This window comes from Chrysochloris asiatica, unplaced genomic scaffold (assembly GCF_000296735.1).
Source record: "Chrysochloris asiatica unplaced genomic scaffold, ChrAsi1.0 scaffold00178, whole genome shotgun sequence".
Lineage (NCBI taxonomy): Eukaryota > Metazoa > Chordata > Mammalia > Afrosoricida > Chrysochloridae > Chrysochloris > Chrysochloris asiatica.
Genome location: NW_006408696.1, coordinates 3,201,322 through 3,217,524, shown reverse-complemented (window position 1 = coordinate 3,217,524; position 16,203 = coordinate 3,201,322). Strand labels below are relative to the sequence as shown.

At 42.7% G+C, this 16,203-nt stretch overlaps 1 protein-coding gene across 1 annotated transcript in view; it reads left to right on the top strand.

The window, feature by feature from the left end:
- The window catches only part of COG7 (component of oligomeric golgi complex 7), a 96,277-nt gene that overhangs the window by 53,047 nt on the left and 27,027 nt on the right, over window positions 1-16,203 (top strand). Inside the window, exons 8-10 of the mRNA XM_006871996.1 lie at window positions 3,154-3,281; window positions 4,238-4,392; window positions 14,287-14,403. Of these exons, the coding sequence (XP_006872058.1) occupies window positions 3,154-3,281; window positions 4,238-4,392; window positions 14,287-14,403 (400 nt within the window). The remainder of the gene's footprint in view (window positions 1-3,153; window positions 3,282-4,237; window positions 4,393-14,286; window positions 14,404-16,203) is intronic.

The following is a 16,203-nucleotide window of genomic DNA, read 5'->3' as shown; positions in this document are numbered from 1 at the left end:
AGTTTACATGGGAGAACATTAGTTTTACATTCATCCTATCGTATATCATTTCATTGCCATGGTTACAATCCCCTCCATGCATCATCAACCAACCAAGCCTGCCCCGCCCACCCCCCAATTCTTCAGCACACAGCCTCTCTTCCTCTCTGGATCCAAAGTCCCCAGCTGCTCCATCTTAGGCATCACTGCTTCCCTGGGTAGGGTCCTGCTCTCTGCTCTTCTCCCTTGATGGTCCCAAGGACCTCCACTCCTAGACTGCAAAGTTAATCACTCCCCTCCTTGCTACAAAATGTCTGCCTTTACATTTCCAACCCTCACAATCAGTCCTGATAAGAATTATTCACTATTGTATCACAAGAGATTTATCCGCATTCCCTTTCATCAGTCCCACCCAGACAGATTGGATACTACTCAGTGGAGAGAATTCTACCTTCCTCCACACCCTCTGGATCTAGGTTCCCTCTTTTTTTTTTTTTTTTTTTTTTAATAGGTTCCCTCTTGAAAGTCACTTCTTGCCTTTCTTGGCCCTAGTCTCTTGAAGAGATTCTTTTATTTTGAATATTTTTTTGTATTTTAGGTGAAAGTTTACACAGCAAATTAGGCACCCTATGGGATTGACAAGAGCAATTTGAAAGATTAGGTCAGAAACTTAGGCAGTGATTGAAGTTAATGGAGAAGAGGGAGGAAGGAACAAGTCAGAAAAACAGGGTGAGAACGATTGCACAACTCACAATTGTAATCTGTGTCAGTAAATTGTACACACAGAAGCTGTTGAACCGGTGTACGCATCGTTGTGGATGTCACAACAACAAAATAAAACTGAAAGAAGAAAAATTGATCCCCATTTAATAATTTGTACACAGATTGTTCATGACATTGGTTACAATTCTGCAGTGTGTGAACATTTTCCCCAGTTCCATGCTGCCAGCCCTGTTTCCATTCTTCCAGTTCTGCCTCTCCTACCTTCTCCCCTTTTCTTCTGGGTAAATGTTGACCTGAAAGGAGCATGTGTCCATGGAGTTCTTGTGTATTTTAGAGGCCAGTCAATTCTGATCAGCTGAAAGTTGATCTCTGGGAGTGACTTCATTTTCATGTTAAAGGGGCATCTTAAGAGTGATAGTCTTGGATGTTCCTCTAGTCTCTCTCAGTCCAGTACGTCTGGTCTTTTGATGAATTTGAGTTTTGGCCTGCATTTTCCCCAACTCTGACCAGGACCACCTGTTGTGTCTCTGGTGAGAACAGTTGATGGTGGCTGGGTCCTGTGGATTTTGGCTGGTCTCAGGCTAGAGGAGACTCTGGTTTGCATGGGCCATTGCTCTAATTTCTCCCTCAAGTCTCTGGTCTCCTTCACTACCCTCTGGTATACGTGGGGAGAGACCAATACATGTACTCCTTGCTTATTGATGTAGTGGTGGTCGGGGTGATTGTGTGCCGCGGAGTCGGTTCCAACACATAGGGCTTCCGAAGCTGTAAATCTTTACAGGACCAGAAAGCCTCATCTTTCTCCTGAAGAGAGACTGTAGATTCGAACTCTTGACCTTGCAGTTAGCAGCCTAGCTCATAACCCACTACGCTACAGTTAGGTTCAAAGATCAGGTTGTTAATAAACATCAACATCATGCATGAATGAGGGATAATCACCGATCACAAAATGAAGGAGGACTACGTAATTACATAACTATCCACTTATAGGAGCCCTGGTCTGGTGCTGCAGGATAATGCACTTGACCAAAGACCAGTTTGAGCCACAAAGTCAGCAGTTCAAACTCACCAGCCACTCCTCAGAGACCCTATACGGGGTCACTATGAATGAGAACCAACTTGACGGCTCTTAACAACAACAACACTCCAGTTATATCATCACATCACTTATAAAGCACTGAGAATTGTTGATCAGCTTGCATTCCTCACACCTCAGCAACTTCTAGAAAGACGTACTTCGTTAGTGTGCAAAATAGTAGATAATAGATATTTGACTGGTGTCATAAACGTGAAATGTCAACAAGATAGTCAGTGAGGAGTGTAGTTGTGACCTTAGTTGGTTGCTTACAAACTTTTAAGACCCTACACACTACTACTCACCAAACTAGGATGATAGACTAGAAGTTTCTGAGCTGTTTGATGTCATTAGACCACGATGTCCCTTGAGACTTTGGTCCTCGTCTTTTGAAGAGCTTCTTAAGTGTGGTTGATTGTAGGATTGATTAAAGGGGGTCATGTCTTTAGTAGTGCTTCAGTGGTCACTTCTGACTCAGAGCGACCCTGTGCAGGGTTTGCGAGGCTGTAAATCTTTACCAGAGTAGAAAGCCTCATCTTTCTCCTGTGGAGTGACTGGTAGATTCAAACTGCTGAGCTTGCGGTCAACAGCCCAGCCCAACACGTAACCACTGTGCAACCAGTGCTTTCGGCAAATGAAGACGACAAAGTGCAAATTCACCAAAGGGTTTACTGAAGTGACTGTTGAAGAAGCATCCATGAAAGACAGAAGCAGATTGTCTGAGCTCTCTAGTGCTGTGGTTGCCTATCACAAACTGAAATTGATTTTCTTACAGTTTACGAGGCTGGCAGTCAGGTTGCTGGCTCCAGGGAAAGGCTTTATTTTTATCCTATTGGCTCTGGAGGCAGGTAATTGTCTCTGCACTCCTGCTCCCGGTGGCTTGGCATTTCTCTACCCCTTCTCTGCTCCGCTCTGCTCACTTGTTTAATCTCTCAACAGAGATCGACTCCAGATACCTCCTACGCTGATCCTGCCTCATGAACCTAACGTAGACAACCCATTCCCAAAGTCTGTCATAGCCACAGGCATGATGGTGGTATGCCGTGGAGTTGGTTCCGACTCATAGCAACCCTGTATTGTGTTTCTGAGGCTGTAAATCTTTACGAGAGCAGAAAGCCTCGTCTTTCTTCCGCGGAACGGCTAGTAGTTTCGAACTGCTGAGCTTAAGATTTGCAGCCCGACTCGTAACCAACTATTAGGCATAGAGTTTAGGATTTATAACACCTATTTTGGAAAGACATAATTCAGTCCTAACACAGATTAACTAAATGTAGTCACCCCAGAATATATTTCACTAGACTACCTGTCCTCTTTTGTTTTCTAGCACTTAGTTTGGTGTTTGTTCATTATTGTTTTTCATTTCCGGTTTCCTAAAGATCAGCACAACCTGGTGAAAGTGACGGAACTGGTGGATGCTGTGTATGGTCCGTACAAACCTTACCAGCTCAAGTATGGTGACATGGAAGAGCGCTACCTCCTCATCCAGATCAGTGCAGTGCCCTTGGTAATGCCATCATCCTACCAGTGCCTGCTTACATACCTTCTCTGTTTACCAGGCTGGAGGCCAAGGCTGACAAAGGCTTGGGGTGGGATCAGCTATGAAAAAATGGAATTGGGTATGCAAAAAGTAGACTTTATGCCTTCATGGGCTCTTGCAATCCAAATGTAAAATGAAACCACACAGATGCTATCAATTTTCTGTGTAAATCCTCCAGTAAAGCCTGGTAGAAAGAGAGGATTCAATCTTTTGATTAAGTAAGTTGATTATCTCCCCTGATTGAGCTGATTTCATAGTAGAGCAGGCTGTCCTTTAAGGAAGCTCTGCACATGGGCTCAGAGGCTCAGCATTCACGGGCAGTGCTGGCAGGGTAGGTTCACAGGGAGAAAGGAACACAGGGCACCAGGGGACATCGAGGTCATTTCCGTTTCAAACATGCTTTTGTTTTCCGGTTCTCTAACATGAGCTGAAGCGGCCTTTAAGTGTTGCTTTGACAGGGTTACCACTGGTTGGTTACCTCTTTCCATTTTTTAGGGATGTACCTAGAAAGTCTGTACTGCCTCAGTTGTAGTCTGGCCTCTGAAGGAAACATTTTCCTTGCGCTACATTCTCTGCGAGTGTCTGATAGGGAGAACTGGAATCCTTTCAAGAGCAAAAAGGGAGAGATGTCATCTTACTATAACCACAGAAAAAGAGGAAAGGAATGAAGACTGTAATGGGAATTAGACATTTGACCGTGCTCTCTGCTAGAGTTAAGCTCAGATCTTACAGGCCATTCAGGCTGCCCTCCTCTGAGTCAGGCTGAGAACTGTCACACTTTGGGACTGTAGGTCAGTGTGTCTGATATCGTCAGTAAGCGAGTTTGCATCATAGGAGTTCAGCGGTCTTGTCCTGGCTTGATGTTTCTATTCAGAAGTTCGCTCGTCTGATGTGACTTTTGTTTGTCTGTGTTTGCTGACCAGGAACACGGGGAAGTGATCGACTGCGTCCAAGAGTTGAGCCATTCTGTGAGCAAGCTCTTTGGTCTGGCATCCTCAGCCATTGACAGATGCGTCAGCTTCACCAATGGTTTGGGGACTTGTGGCCTGCTGACAGCCCTGAAGTCTCTCTTTGCCAAGTAAGGCTGCGGGGAATGGGACAGGGCCAGGCTCATTGGAGGTGTATGGCAGTATCTGTCCAATTAGCAATGTATGGATCTGTGTGCCGTCTGAACCCTAGAGAAATGCTGGCACCTGAACCAACATGGCCTTCTCAGGGGTCTCAGGGGTGTTCATTCCAGCACTTTTTGTAATGAGACGGTCTCTAAATAAGTGGACCGTAAGGTCTGTAGTTCAAACCCACCTCAGAAACCCTATACAGGATCGCTGTGAGTCCGAAACACCTCGATGGCACTTAACAACAACAAATAAGATGTGGTGTATTCTTATGAAGGAACCGTATGCACTAGTAGTATTGATACTGATTTTGTTTTTGTTGTTAAGTGCCGTTGAGCTGGTTCTGACTCAAACCCTGTGTAGAGTTTCCAAGGCTGCAAATCTTTGGGGAAGTAAAAAGTGGGCTCGCAACATGGAGCAACTAGTGGGCTCGAACCGCTGACTTTCTGCAGTCCAGTGCTTATCGTACAGAGCCACCACCACCCCCATTAGTATTGAGTAGATATACCCATATCAATAGGAATAAACCTCAAAAACATGCTGTTGAGTGAAAACAACAAGTTATAGAATAACTTTAAAGAAGGAGCCTGGTGGTATAGCAGCTAAGCGCTCAGGAACCAAAATGGCAGCAGTTCAACCCCACAGCCACCCCACAGGAGACAAATGTGTGGCCGTTTGGTTCTATCAAGATTGACAACCTTGGAAACATACGGGGCCAATTGGACTCTGAGTTGGATTTGAGTTGATGGCAGTGGGTTTCATGTTTTTTTGAACCGATTGTATAAAAAGGACGTACAGAAAACTAGCTTATAGTTTCAGTGTCAGAATTCAGCAAATCTTCTCTGCAAAGGGCCGGAGAGTCAATATTTTAGGCTTTGTGGGTCACATGCGTTGATATGGTAAAATCGGCATACCTAATATATAAGCAAATGGCTGTGGCTGGGTGACAGTGAAACTATTTATAAAAACATGCGTGGTGGCCCCTGCTCTACGTTTCTCTTTATTTTTATTTATTTATTTTTTTCTCTTTATTTTTAATGCATTATATATTCCGATAGAACATGGTTGTTGTAGGTGCTCATTGACTTGGTTCCTACTCAGAGTGAGCCTGCATAGGGCTTCCGAGCTGTAAAGCTGTACGGGAGCAGAAGGCTGGCTGGGGGATTCAAACTGCTGACCTTGTGGTTAGCAGCATGCAGGATCACTATGAGTCAGAACTGACTCCACTGTACTTAACAACAACAACAGATGCCCAGTCATTGGCAATTTGAAAGCAGAGGTGAATAGTTATGACATAGACCGTGTAACTCATAAGCTAAAACACAAGGGTAAATCCGAAAACAATGCTACAAAATCATAGAAACCTTTATCAACACAAACGCCCAAATGGAAAGCTGTTATTTCTCAACATGGCCTCCATCTGGATCTCTACTGTTCTGAAGGTGCTATTTCTCTTGCTAACCATTCCCTGAAGAGTTCTACCCTCTTTGATAGACACCACATCAAACCAGCAGTTTGGGCATCCTTGAGGGATACAAGTCATATTTGTTTTCAATGCTGTTTGAGTTTGAGGAGCAAAAAGAAGTCTGAAAGGGCAAGGTCAAGGATGAAGTGTGGATGGGGTCAAGGTTTTTCAATGAATTCTTACAGAACAGCCCTTGCTACCCAGAGTGAGCAGACACATTGTTGTGATGGAAAATAATTCCTCAGTACAGCTTTCCTTTACACTTTGTCATAATCAGCCCCATGATTGTCCTGTGTCCTTTGAAAGAATCTATCAAGATCACCCAACTAGAGCCAGTCACCATAATCTGAATTGACCTCTCTGCCTTGAATTTAACTGGCCCAGAAGATCCCCTCAGAAGCCGCTATTCTAGTTGGCCCTGTTTATTTGAAGGTACCCTAAAGAGACAGCTGTTCCTTGGAAATCCTGTACAGGGCCGCTGTGGGTTGGAATCGACTTAGCGGCACTTAACAACAACAACAAAAACAGAGACTAAGACAAGGTGTTTTATTGGAGAGAATGTGTCTGCAGTCATTCACTGATTCTAGAGACAGACACACATTTTGTTTGGAATAAACCCAGGAATGTAAGAACTGGAATCCAACTGGTAAAACTGTTTGACTCATTCTCTTATTTACTCTCTGGCCCTTTACTGAAAAAGTGTGCCGACCTCTGATGTTGAAAGTTAGATCATAAATTCAAAGCAGTGCTTATCTTCAAGGAGATGGAGAAGTATTGGATTTGGGGAGTTTGAACTGCCAGCCTGTGCTCAACCTGACCTTTCAGTCCAGTGCTTATCCTACAGTGCCAGACCAGAACTCCAAAAGTAGTTTTGTAGTTATTAAGTGCTGTCGAGTCGGTTCTGACTCATGTTGTTGTTGTTAGGTGCCATCAAGTCAGTACTGACTCATAGCGACCCTATGCACAACAGAACGAAACACTGCCCGGTCCTGGAGTAACCTCACTATTGTTGCCACGCTTGAGCCCATTCATGCTGCCACTTTGCCAATCCATCTCGCTGGGGGTCTTCCTCTTTTTCTCTGACCCTCCACCTTACCAAACATGATATCCTTCTCTAGTAACTGGTCCCTCCTGACAATATGTCCGAAGTATGAGAGATGAAGTCTGGCCATCCTGGCCTCCAAGGAGCACTCTGGCTGCACTTCTTCCAACACAGATCTTTGTTCTTTTGGCAGCCCATGGCACTTTCAATATTCTCCTCCAACACCATAATTCAAATGCATCAATTTTTCTACGGTCTTCCTTATTCACTGTCCAGCTTTCACATGCATATGAGGTTATTGAAAATACCATGGCTTGGGTCAGGCACACCTTAGTCCTCAAGCTGACGTCTTTACTCTTCAACACTTTAAAAAGGTCTTGTGCAGCAGATTTGCTTAATGCAATACGTCGTTTGATTTCTTAACTGCTGTTTCCATGAGTGTTGATAGTTGATCCAAAAAGAATGAAGTTCTTGACAACTTCAATCTTTTCTCCATGGATAAGAATGTTGTTTATTAGTCCAGTGGTAAGGATTTTTGTTTTCCTTACATTGAGATGCAATCCATACCAAAGACTATGGTCTTGGATCTTCATCAGTATTTTAAGTCCTCTTCACTTTCAGGTTGTATCATCTGCATATCGCAGGTTGTTAATGAGTCTTCCTCCAATCCTGATGCCACATTTTTTCTTCATATAACCCAGATTCTTGGAATATTTGCTCAGTATACAGGTTGAATGAGTATGGTAAAATTATATAACCCTGTCGCACACTTTTCCTAATATTAAACCATTCAGTGTCCCCGTGTTCTGTCCGAACAACTGCCTCTTGGTCTATGTACATGAGCACAATTAAGGGTTCCAGAATACTCAGACTTCACAATGTTGTCCATAGCTTGTTATGATCCACACAATTGAAGGTCTTTGTGTAGTCAGTAAAGCACAGGTGAAACTTCTTTCTGGCATTCTCAGGGTTTCTGAAGAACAGCTGGTGAGTTTGAACCGCCAGTCTTGTGGTTCAAACCGACCTTGAGGTTGAGTGCTTATCCTGGGGCATCACACCAGGACTCCAAAAGTAGGTTTTGTTGTTGCTGTTTTTAAGTGATGTTGAGTCCGTTTCAACCCATAGCAACCCTGTATAAGGTTTCTGAAGTGCGACTGGTGTGCTTGAACCACTGCCTTGCGGTTCAAATTGACTTTGCAGTCCAGCGCATTAACCCAGGACTAGGGAGGAAATCAAGCAAGTAAGCTAGCATCTGTGAGAGCAGATTCCCTGGCCGGTGTAATTGAGGTGTAAAAGCCTTCATAAGACTGCATGCTGCACTCTCCAGTGAATGGAGAGGTATCCATTCTGACGCTCTCAAAGATACCTTCCCTTCATAGCCTGTTCTAAAAGGAAGTTGTCCTGAGTCTTGAGAAACTTCTTTTACTGAACTAACTACTCATTTGCTGTGTTAAGTTTAGGGTGCTTTGTCATTCCAGAAACACTAAGAGCCCTGTGATCCCTGAGGGTCCCTAAGACCTGTCACCTCAATGCTCTCTATCACTTACTCACAGAAGTCTGTGGTGACAGCACTTCCCAAGAAGAGGTGTGGCCAGCAAGAACTGGATGACTCACAGACGGCTGTGTATCCACATGAGCCCAGACGTGTTCCCATAGAAAGAAACATCAGCAACAAAGCTAACCAAATCCAAATATCTCCACCAGCCAGACTTCTGTAGGTAGAAATCATTTTTATTTTGTAGATCTAGATATTTTGTTATAAAGTTATAAAAATTTGTAAAAATACAAAAAGATATAAAAAAGGAACCATCTCCCACCCCGCTTGTGCACTTACACCCATTCCTCAGAAGTAATCAGTTTTGAGCACTTCTGGTTTAGTCTTCTAATCCTTCACTCCAAACTCTGAACAAGATTTTAAAATCAACTTTAAACATTATCTCTTGACTGTGTTCTAAAAGATGAGGAATTGAACTTATACTGTTCCTTCTACCACTCGTCTGTGAGTTTGTCATACTGTGGTGGCTTGCATGTTGCTGTGATGCTGGAAGCCACGCCATTGGTATTTTAAATACCATCAGAGTCACCCATGGTGGACAGGTTTCAGCTGAGCTTCCAGACTAAGACAGACTAGGAGAGGCAGACTGCTGCTGAATGTTCAGCCACTGAAAACTTTATGGATAGCAGCAGGAGATTGTCACATATAGTGCCAGAAGTTGAGCCCCTCAGGTTGAAAGACACTCAAAATATGACTGGGGAAGAGTGGCCTCCTTAAAGAAGAGTTGAGCAGGATGACCCGAATAGAATACAACTTTCAGATAGCTATAAGTGTTCATTAATAAGCAGAACATGGACTGTATGAAGTATGAATCTAGAAAAGTAGGAAGTTATCAAAATGGAACTGCAACACGTAAAGATCAATATCCTAGGCATTGGTGAGCTGAAATGAATTGGTGTTGGCCATTTTGAGCCCTGGTGTGGCGCTGTGGGTTAATGCGCTGGACTGCAAAGGTTTGAACCATAAGGTTGGTGGTTCAAACTCACCACCTGCACCTTGGAAACCCTATACAGGATCGCTATGGGTCAGAATCTATTCAATGGCATTTAATAACAACAACAACATTTTAAATCACAAAATCATCTGGTTCACTATGCTGGGATTGACAAAATCAAGAAGAATGGCATTACATTTATTGTCCAAAAAACCCCCCAAACAACCCATTTCAAATTACAGAAGTATATAGTGCTGTCTGTGATAGGATAATATTCATAGGCCTGCAATGAAGGCCAGTTAATATCACTATTATTCACCACTATTATTCAAATTTATACACCAATCACTAAAGCTAGTGATGCTGAAATTGAAGAATTCTACCAAGTTCTTCAGTGTGAAATTGGTCAACTATGCAATCGAGATGTATTGATAATTATTGACGAGTGAATGTGAAGGCTGAAAACAGAGGAAGAATCAGTAGTTGGAAAATATAGGCTTGGCAATAGAAATGATGCGGGAGATTGCATGATAGAATTTTACAAGACCAAATACCTTTTTTTAAGCAATGTAAGAGGTGATTATACACATGTACCTCACCTGATGGAATATGCAGAAATCAAATTGACTACATCTGTGAAAAGAAACAATGGAAAAACTCCGTATCATCAGCCAAAATAAGGCCAGGCCAATTGCTCATAGCTGAAGCTGAAGAAAATTAAACTAAGTCCACAAGAGCCAAAATATGACCTTGAACATAATCACACCTAAATTCAGAGACCATCTCAAGGACACACTTAATGCATCAGACACTGTTGACCAGATACTAGAAATGTGGGATGACATCAAGAACATCATATAGGAAGAAAGTCCAAGATTACTTAAAAAAAGAGGAAAGAAAGAAAAGACCAAAATGGATGACAGAGAATACTCTGAAATTTGTTCTCCACCATAGAGATGCTAAAGCGAATGTAAGAAATGAAGTAAAAGTGTTGAACAGAAAATTTCAAAGGGCAGCTTGAGAAGACAAAGTCAAATATTGTAATGAAATGTGCAAAGAGCTGAAAGAACTAAAGAACTAAAGGAAATTTTCCAGCTTCGACTTGAAATATTGGGCAAAATATTGGGTGATGCAGAATGCATCAAAAGAAGATGGTAGCTTTACACAGAGCCACTGTACGGAAAAGAAATAGTCGATTTTCAACCATTTCAAAAGATAACAGATGATCAAAAACTAGTGGTATTGAAGGAAGAAGCCACAGCTGTCCTGAAGGCATTGGTGGAAAAAAAAAGGCTCCAGGAATTGAAAATTTTCACCAAACGGATGCAGCACCGGACGTGCTTACTCATCTCTGCCAACAGATTTGGAAGAAGACAGCTACTGGGTCAACCAACTGATTGAAAGCCGTCCATATTCATGCCCATTCCAAAAAGAGGTGACCCAACGGAATGCAGAATTCATCAAAAAATATCATTAATATCACATGAAAGTAAAATTTTCCTGAAGAGAATTTAAAAACATTTACATCAGTACATCAATAGACACCTGCCAGAAATTCAAGGTAGATTCAGAAGATGATGTGGAGTGAAGGCTATCATTGCTGACATCAGATGTATCTTGGCTGAAAGCAGAGAATACCAGAAAGATAATTATCTGTGCTTTATTGACTACACAAAGGCTTTTGACTATGTTGATCATGACAGATTATGGGTAACATTGTGAAGAATGAGTATTCTGGAACACTTATTTAATTGTGCTCTTGAGGAACCTGTATGTAGACGAAGAGGTAGTAGTTCAAACAGAACAAGGAAACACTGAATGGTTCAAAATCAGGGAAGGCCTATGCCAGAGTTTTATTCTTTCCCCGTACTTATTCAATCTGTAGCTGAGCAAATAATCCAAGAAACTGGGTTATATGAAGAACAACGTGGCATCAGGATTGGAGACTCATTAATAACCTGTGATAAACAGATGATACAACTTTGCTTGCTGAAAGCAAAGAGGAAGTACTTACTGATGAAGATCAAATACCACAGCCTTCAATATGGATTGCACCTCATTGTAAAGAAAACAGAAATCCTCACCACTGGACCAATAAATAAGATCATGATGAATGGAGAAAAATTGAAGTTGTCAAAGACATAATCAACACTCATGGAAACAGCAGTCAAGAAATCAAACAACGTATTGCAGATGTGCTACACAAGACCTCTTTAAAGTTTTCAAGAGTAGATGTCCGTTTGAGGACTCAGGTGCACCTGACCCAAGCCCTGGTGTTTTCAGTCACCCCATATGCATGTGAAAGTTGTACAGTGAATAAGGAAGACAGTAGAAGAATTAATGTATTTGAGTTACAGTATTGGAGGAGAATATTGCAAGTACCATGGACTGCCCCAAACAACAATCCAATCTATATTGGAAGAAGTACAGCAAGAGTGCTCCTTGGAAGCCAGGATGGCCAGACTTCGTCTCTTATACTTTAGGCACATTATTAGGAGGGACCAGTCCCTGGAGAAGGATATCATGTTTGGAAAGTGGAGGGTTGGAGAAAAAGAGGAAGACCCCCCAATGAGATCGACTGGCACAGTGGCAGCAGCAGTGGTCTCAGGCTTAGCGACAGTTGTGAAGTTGGCGTAGGACTGGGCAGTGTTTCATTCTTGTGCATAGGGCTGCTATTAGTTGGTACCGACTCAGTAGCACCTAGCAACAACATTGTTTGATTTTGGAGATATTTTTGGTTTAAGGTTTGAAGGTTCTTTTAGGGCAGCAATGTTGGTAGTCTGTCCATAGTCCATAATGCCATTTTTCCATTACCATAAACCAAACGCAGTACTCCAGTTTTAATTTCCTTCCCTCCCCTGCTACCGCTAAGAAATTGTGATCTGCACATTTGTATGTTCTTGTGTTTCTCTATAAGTGAGGCCACACAGTATTTGTCCTTTTGTGATTGACTTACACCACTCAGCATACTGTCTTCAAACTCCATCAGTATTGTAGCATGTATCAATATACTTTTTTTATGGTTATTTTGATACTTCATTTTTAAACATAACTCAGGTCTATGTTAAAAATTCAACTATACAAAAAGATATATGATGAAAACAAGACTCTTCTAAGAAAGGAAGGTTTTCAGGCTAACTTTTCGTTGCTATTAAGTACTGTCGAGTCAGGTCCGACTCATAATGACCCTGTGTAAGGTTTCTGAGGAGTGGCTGGTGGTTTTGAACTTGCAGCCTTGCAGTTAGCAGTTCAGAGTTCATCCTACAGCTCTGCCGCAGGACTGTGTAAGCTAACTTGAGCAGGGTTGAAATGGGCCATTGTTCAGTAGTGAAGGAGGTAGGGGAAGGGTGTTAAGGAAGTTAGGATAGGGAGGATGGAGCAGAAGCAGACTGACCTAACTCGCAATGGGGTGGAAGCGTGAACTGTAGGATATCGAAGCTGACCATGTAGTTAGAGAATGACCGGCTGGAAAGTGACGATGGGACAGTGTTTTCTAGAGGTGGGCCAGCCCAGGCTGACATGCTGACTCTGCCACTTACTACTTTGGATCTGGGGCAGGAGAGAGCTCCTCTCTGAGCCTTGGTGATTTTTCTTTGAGTAAACAGGCATGGAACTCCTTCCCATAGTGGTTGAGAATATTAAATGTGAGCACGTCATGTGACTCTCATATGGTCCCAAACAACCAAACCAAATGCTTTTAATGCTCACTCATAGCAACCCTATAGGCTGGAGCCCCACAGCCCCGCAGGATTTCCTAGGGGTCCTAGGCTGTACTTTCTGTGGAAGCATACAGTCACGTCTTTCTCCCACAGAGCAGCTTGTGGGTTCAAACCAGCGACCTTCCCATTGGCAGTGGAGTAGTTAAGCACTGTACCACTAGGGCTCTTTTCTCATGGGGTGGCCATTTGAAAATGTCTATTGTGAGAGAGAACTGGGACAAAAGTGAGATGAAAGCTACTGCGGGTTAATGTGCTGCACTGCAGGGTCAGTTTGAACCCCCAGGTCGGCAGTTCAAGCTCACCAGCTGCTCCTCGGAAACCCTATACAGGGATGCTATGGCTCCGAACCGATTCGGCGACACTTAACAACACCACCACTTTAAAAAGAGTGACTTGATTAGCCCATTTATTTAGGAACTGTTTCCAGGTGTCTGCTTAATGCCTAGGCCTGTGCTAAGTCCTAGGGATGACATTGTTAGCTACATACACACAGTCCTGTTGGCCCCCAAGCTTACTATCTGCTCAACATCAAAGAAACACATTAACTGAAGCATGTTAGGTGCTATGACGGAGAAGTATATGGTGGGCGATGAACAACCATCACGGCCCGGGGGAGGGAGGGTTATCTGACTTTGAATCCAGGTTCATGCCCATGTGCCATTAAAGTTGGGTCCTTGCCTGCCATGGAACTGGGCTATTTAATCTGAATCCAGGGGGCGAAACTGCTGCAAAAGTACCATGAATATCACTAAGCTACTGTCTGGGATCCCGGGTGACAATTGTGTAGTGTTGTGAGGCTGTGATGTTTTAAAATCACTCTGAGCCAGCTTCCAGAGATCTGCATTTATTAGGACGAGGGCTAATTTACTAGCGTCCCCTCCACCTTTCCAGTCACTAGAGTTGACATAGTGGCTTCCCTTCCTTTTCATCTTGAGCATCTCCCAAAAGCTGCTGTGCCTAGGAAAAGAGGCAATCTCACCAGAAAAATCTGGTTTCTAAGTAGCTTCACATCTCCAAAAGAGCCTCTGAAGACACTTAACAAGGTTTTTAGCAATTTGCCCAAAGATATATAATTCCAGGTGCGTTTAGATTTGAGGATTTGTGGTGACATCATTGCTCTTTTTTCCTTTCTTTCTCCATAGGTATGTGTCGGATTTCACCAATACTCTCCAGTCAATACGAAAGAAATGCAAGCTGGACGATATTCCTACCAGCTCCCTTTTTCAGGAAGATTGGACAGCTTTCCAGAACTCTATTAGGTAACAAGGACATTGTAGTTTAAGGCTGTGTCTAATGTAGCAAACATAAAAATACATAACATATAATCTATAAAAACTACAAATGTCTTTAGATCATTTTTTATTTTCACCACTTTTTTTTAAATTAAATTTTGGTAAAAGATATGTAACACAAAATTTGCCATTGCAACTGTTTTTAAGTGGACAATTTAGTGACATTAATTACATACACCATGTTATACAGCCATCATCATTTAATTCCAAAACTTTCTCATCACCCCAAATAGAAACACAGTACCCAGTAAACACCGACAATCCATGATTTTTTAAAAAGGTGAATTTAAAAATTGGATTTGGCTTTTGAGAACATGCTGCCAAATGACCTTCTTGGAAGGACATTTGCCAAGGGTCAATCTTTCCTCAGTGCCTGAGAGTGCCAGGGTTCCTTTCTTAAAAGCAAATACTCTAGTGTAGTCTGAATGGGGAAAAGAGAGGAAATAATGTTAAGGTGCTTGACTGTCTTATGAATATTGGTTTCCCTTGCCTACTGTTGTAAAGTAGACACTTGAGTGGGATAGAAAGGAACATCAGGAAACATGATTACAGAAAATTTGTAAGCCCGTCTTCAGCCTATAACTGATTGGAATACCTAAAAGGGGTTATAAAACTTGCCCAGTGAAATAGGCCTCATGCAAAGCCTTTACAGAATATAGGACCTTAGGTGGAATCCTGAGCCCTATCCAGCACCTTCTGAGATAGGACATTCCCACTTGAAAGGACAAGCAGACCAGCCTGGGAGTAGCTAGAGTAACAGAAGATACTTCTTGAAAGAAGCAGCAGCTGGAAATATGCAAAACAAAAATGGTGGTCTGATTTGCTACTACAAGAACAACCAAGTTGTTCGTTGGGGAGCCATCAAGGCAAGCAATTAAGTCCCTTCAGGACAAAATCCCCCTCCAAGACTGAAACTCAAAGGGAACACATGAGCAGGCATGTAAGCTTGCTGTCGACCACGTTGGTCTACTGGTGAATGGAAGAGGGGGAAAGGCCCCAGTGAAGATAAGGGCTGAGTTCAGCCTTGTTCCATAGACTCCCTTAGACTCCCATTGACCTGAGGATGAGAGAGAAGAGGAAGGGCTGGTTGGTCCAAAGTGTGGTGAGAACTGGGGACTCCTGAGCCCATGGACAAGAACATAGCCACAGAGGGCTAGAGCTGAGAGTGAAGCATCCAGCTAATATGAAGTGAGGGGAGACGCATAAGAATGCCTGCCTGAACTTGTAGATAGTACCCATTTGACCTAGCTTCAATGTCTTGATGATCAGAACCTGACTAGAGGAACATTAAAAAAAAAAAAGTGGCAAAGGAAACAAGTGTAAATTGCTATAATTTGATGAACTTGACCTATACTTATGGATGTAGTAGCTCCACATACCAACTGAAACGGAAGGAGTCTTCACATCAAGTGTGAATCCTGTTTCCTCTTTATACAGAGTTGATAGGGACATAGGAAATTTAAACATTGGCTACCTAAAATGGTGTGGGGGGAGCTATGAAGGCACGAAGTGACTGGCTTACACGTTTTCAAGATGTAGCTTAGTTTCAGAGTGTGTGGGGCAAAGTAGAATCCCCACTGAATAGTTTTCATCTTGTCTAGATGGGTCTGGTGAAAGGAGATGGGGATAAGATTCGTATGATTCAATAGTGAGTAACTGTTGTCATGACTAATTGTGACTCACAACAATAAAGGCAGAAGTTTTATAATAAAAAGGATGAAGTAGTTAATCTTACAGTCAGGAACAGAGGACCCTAGGGACCACCAA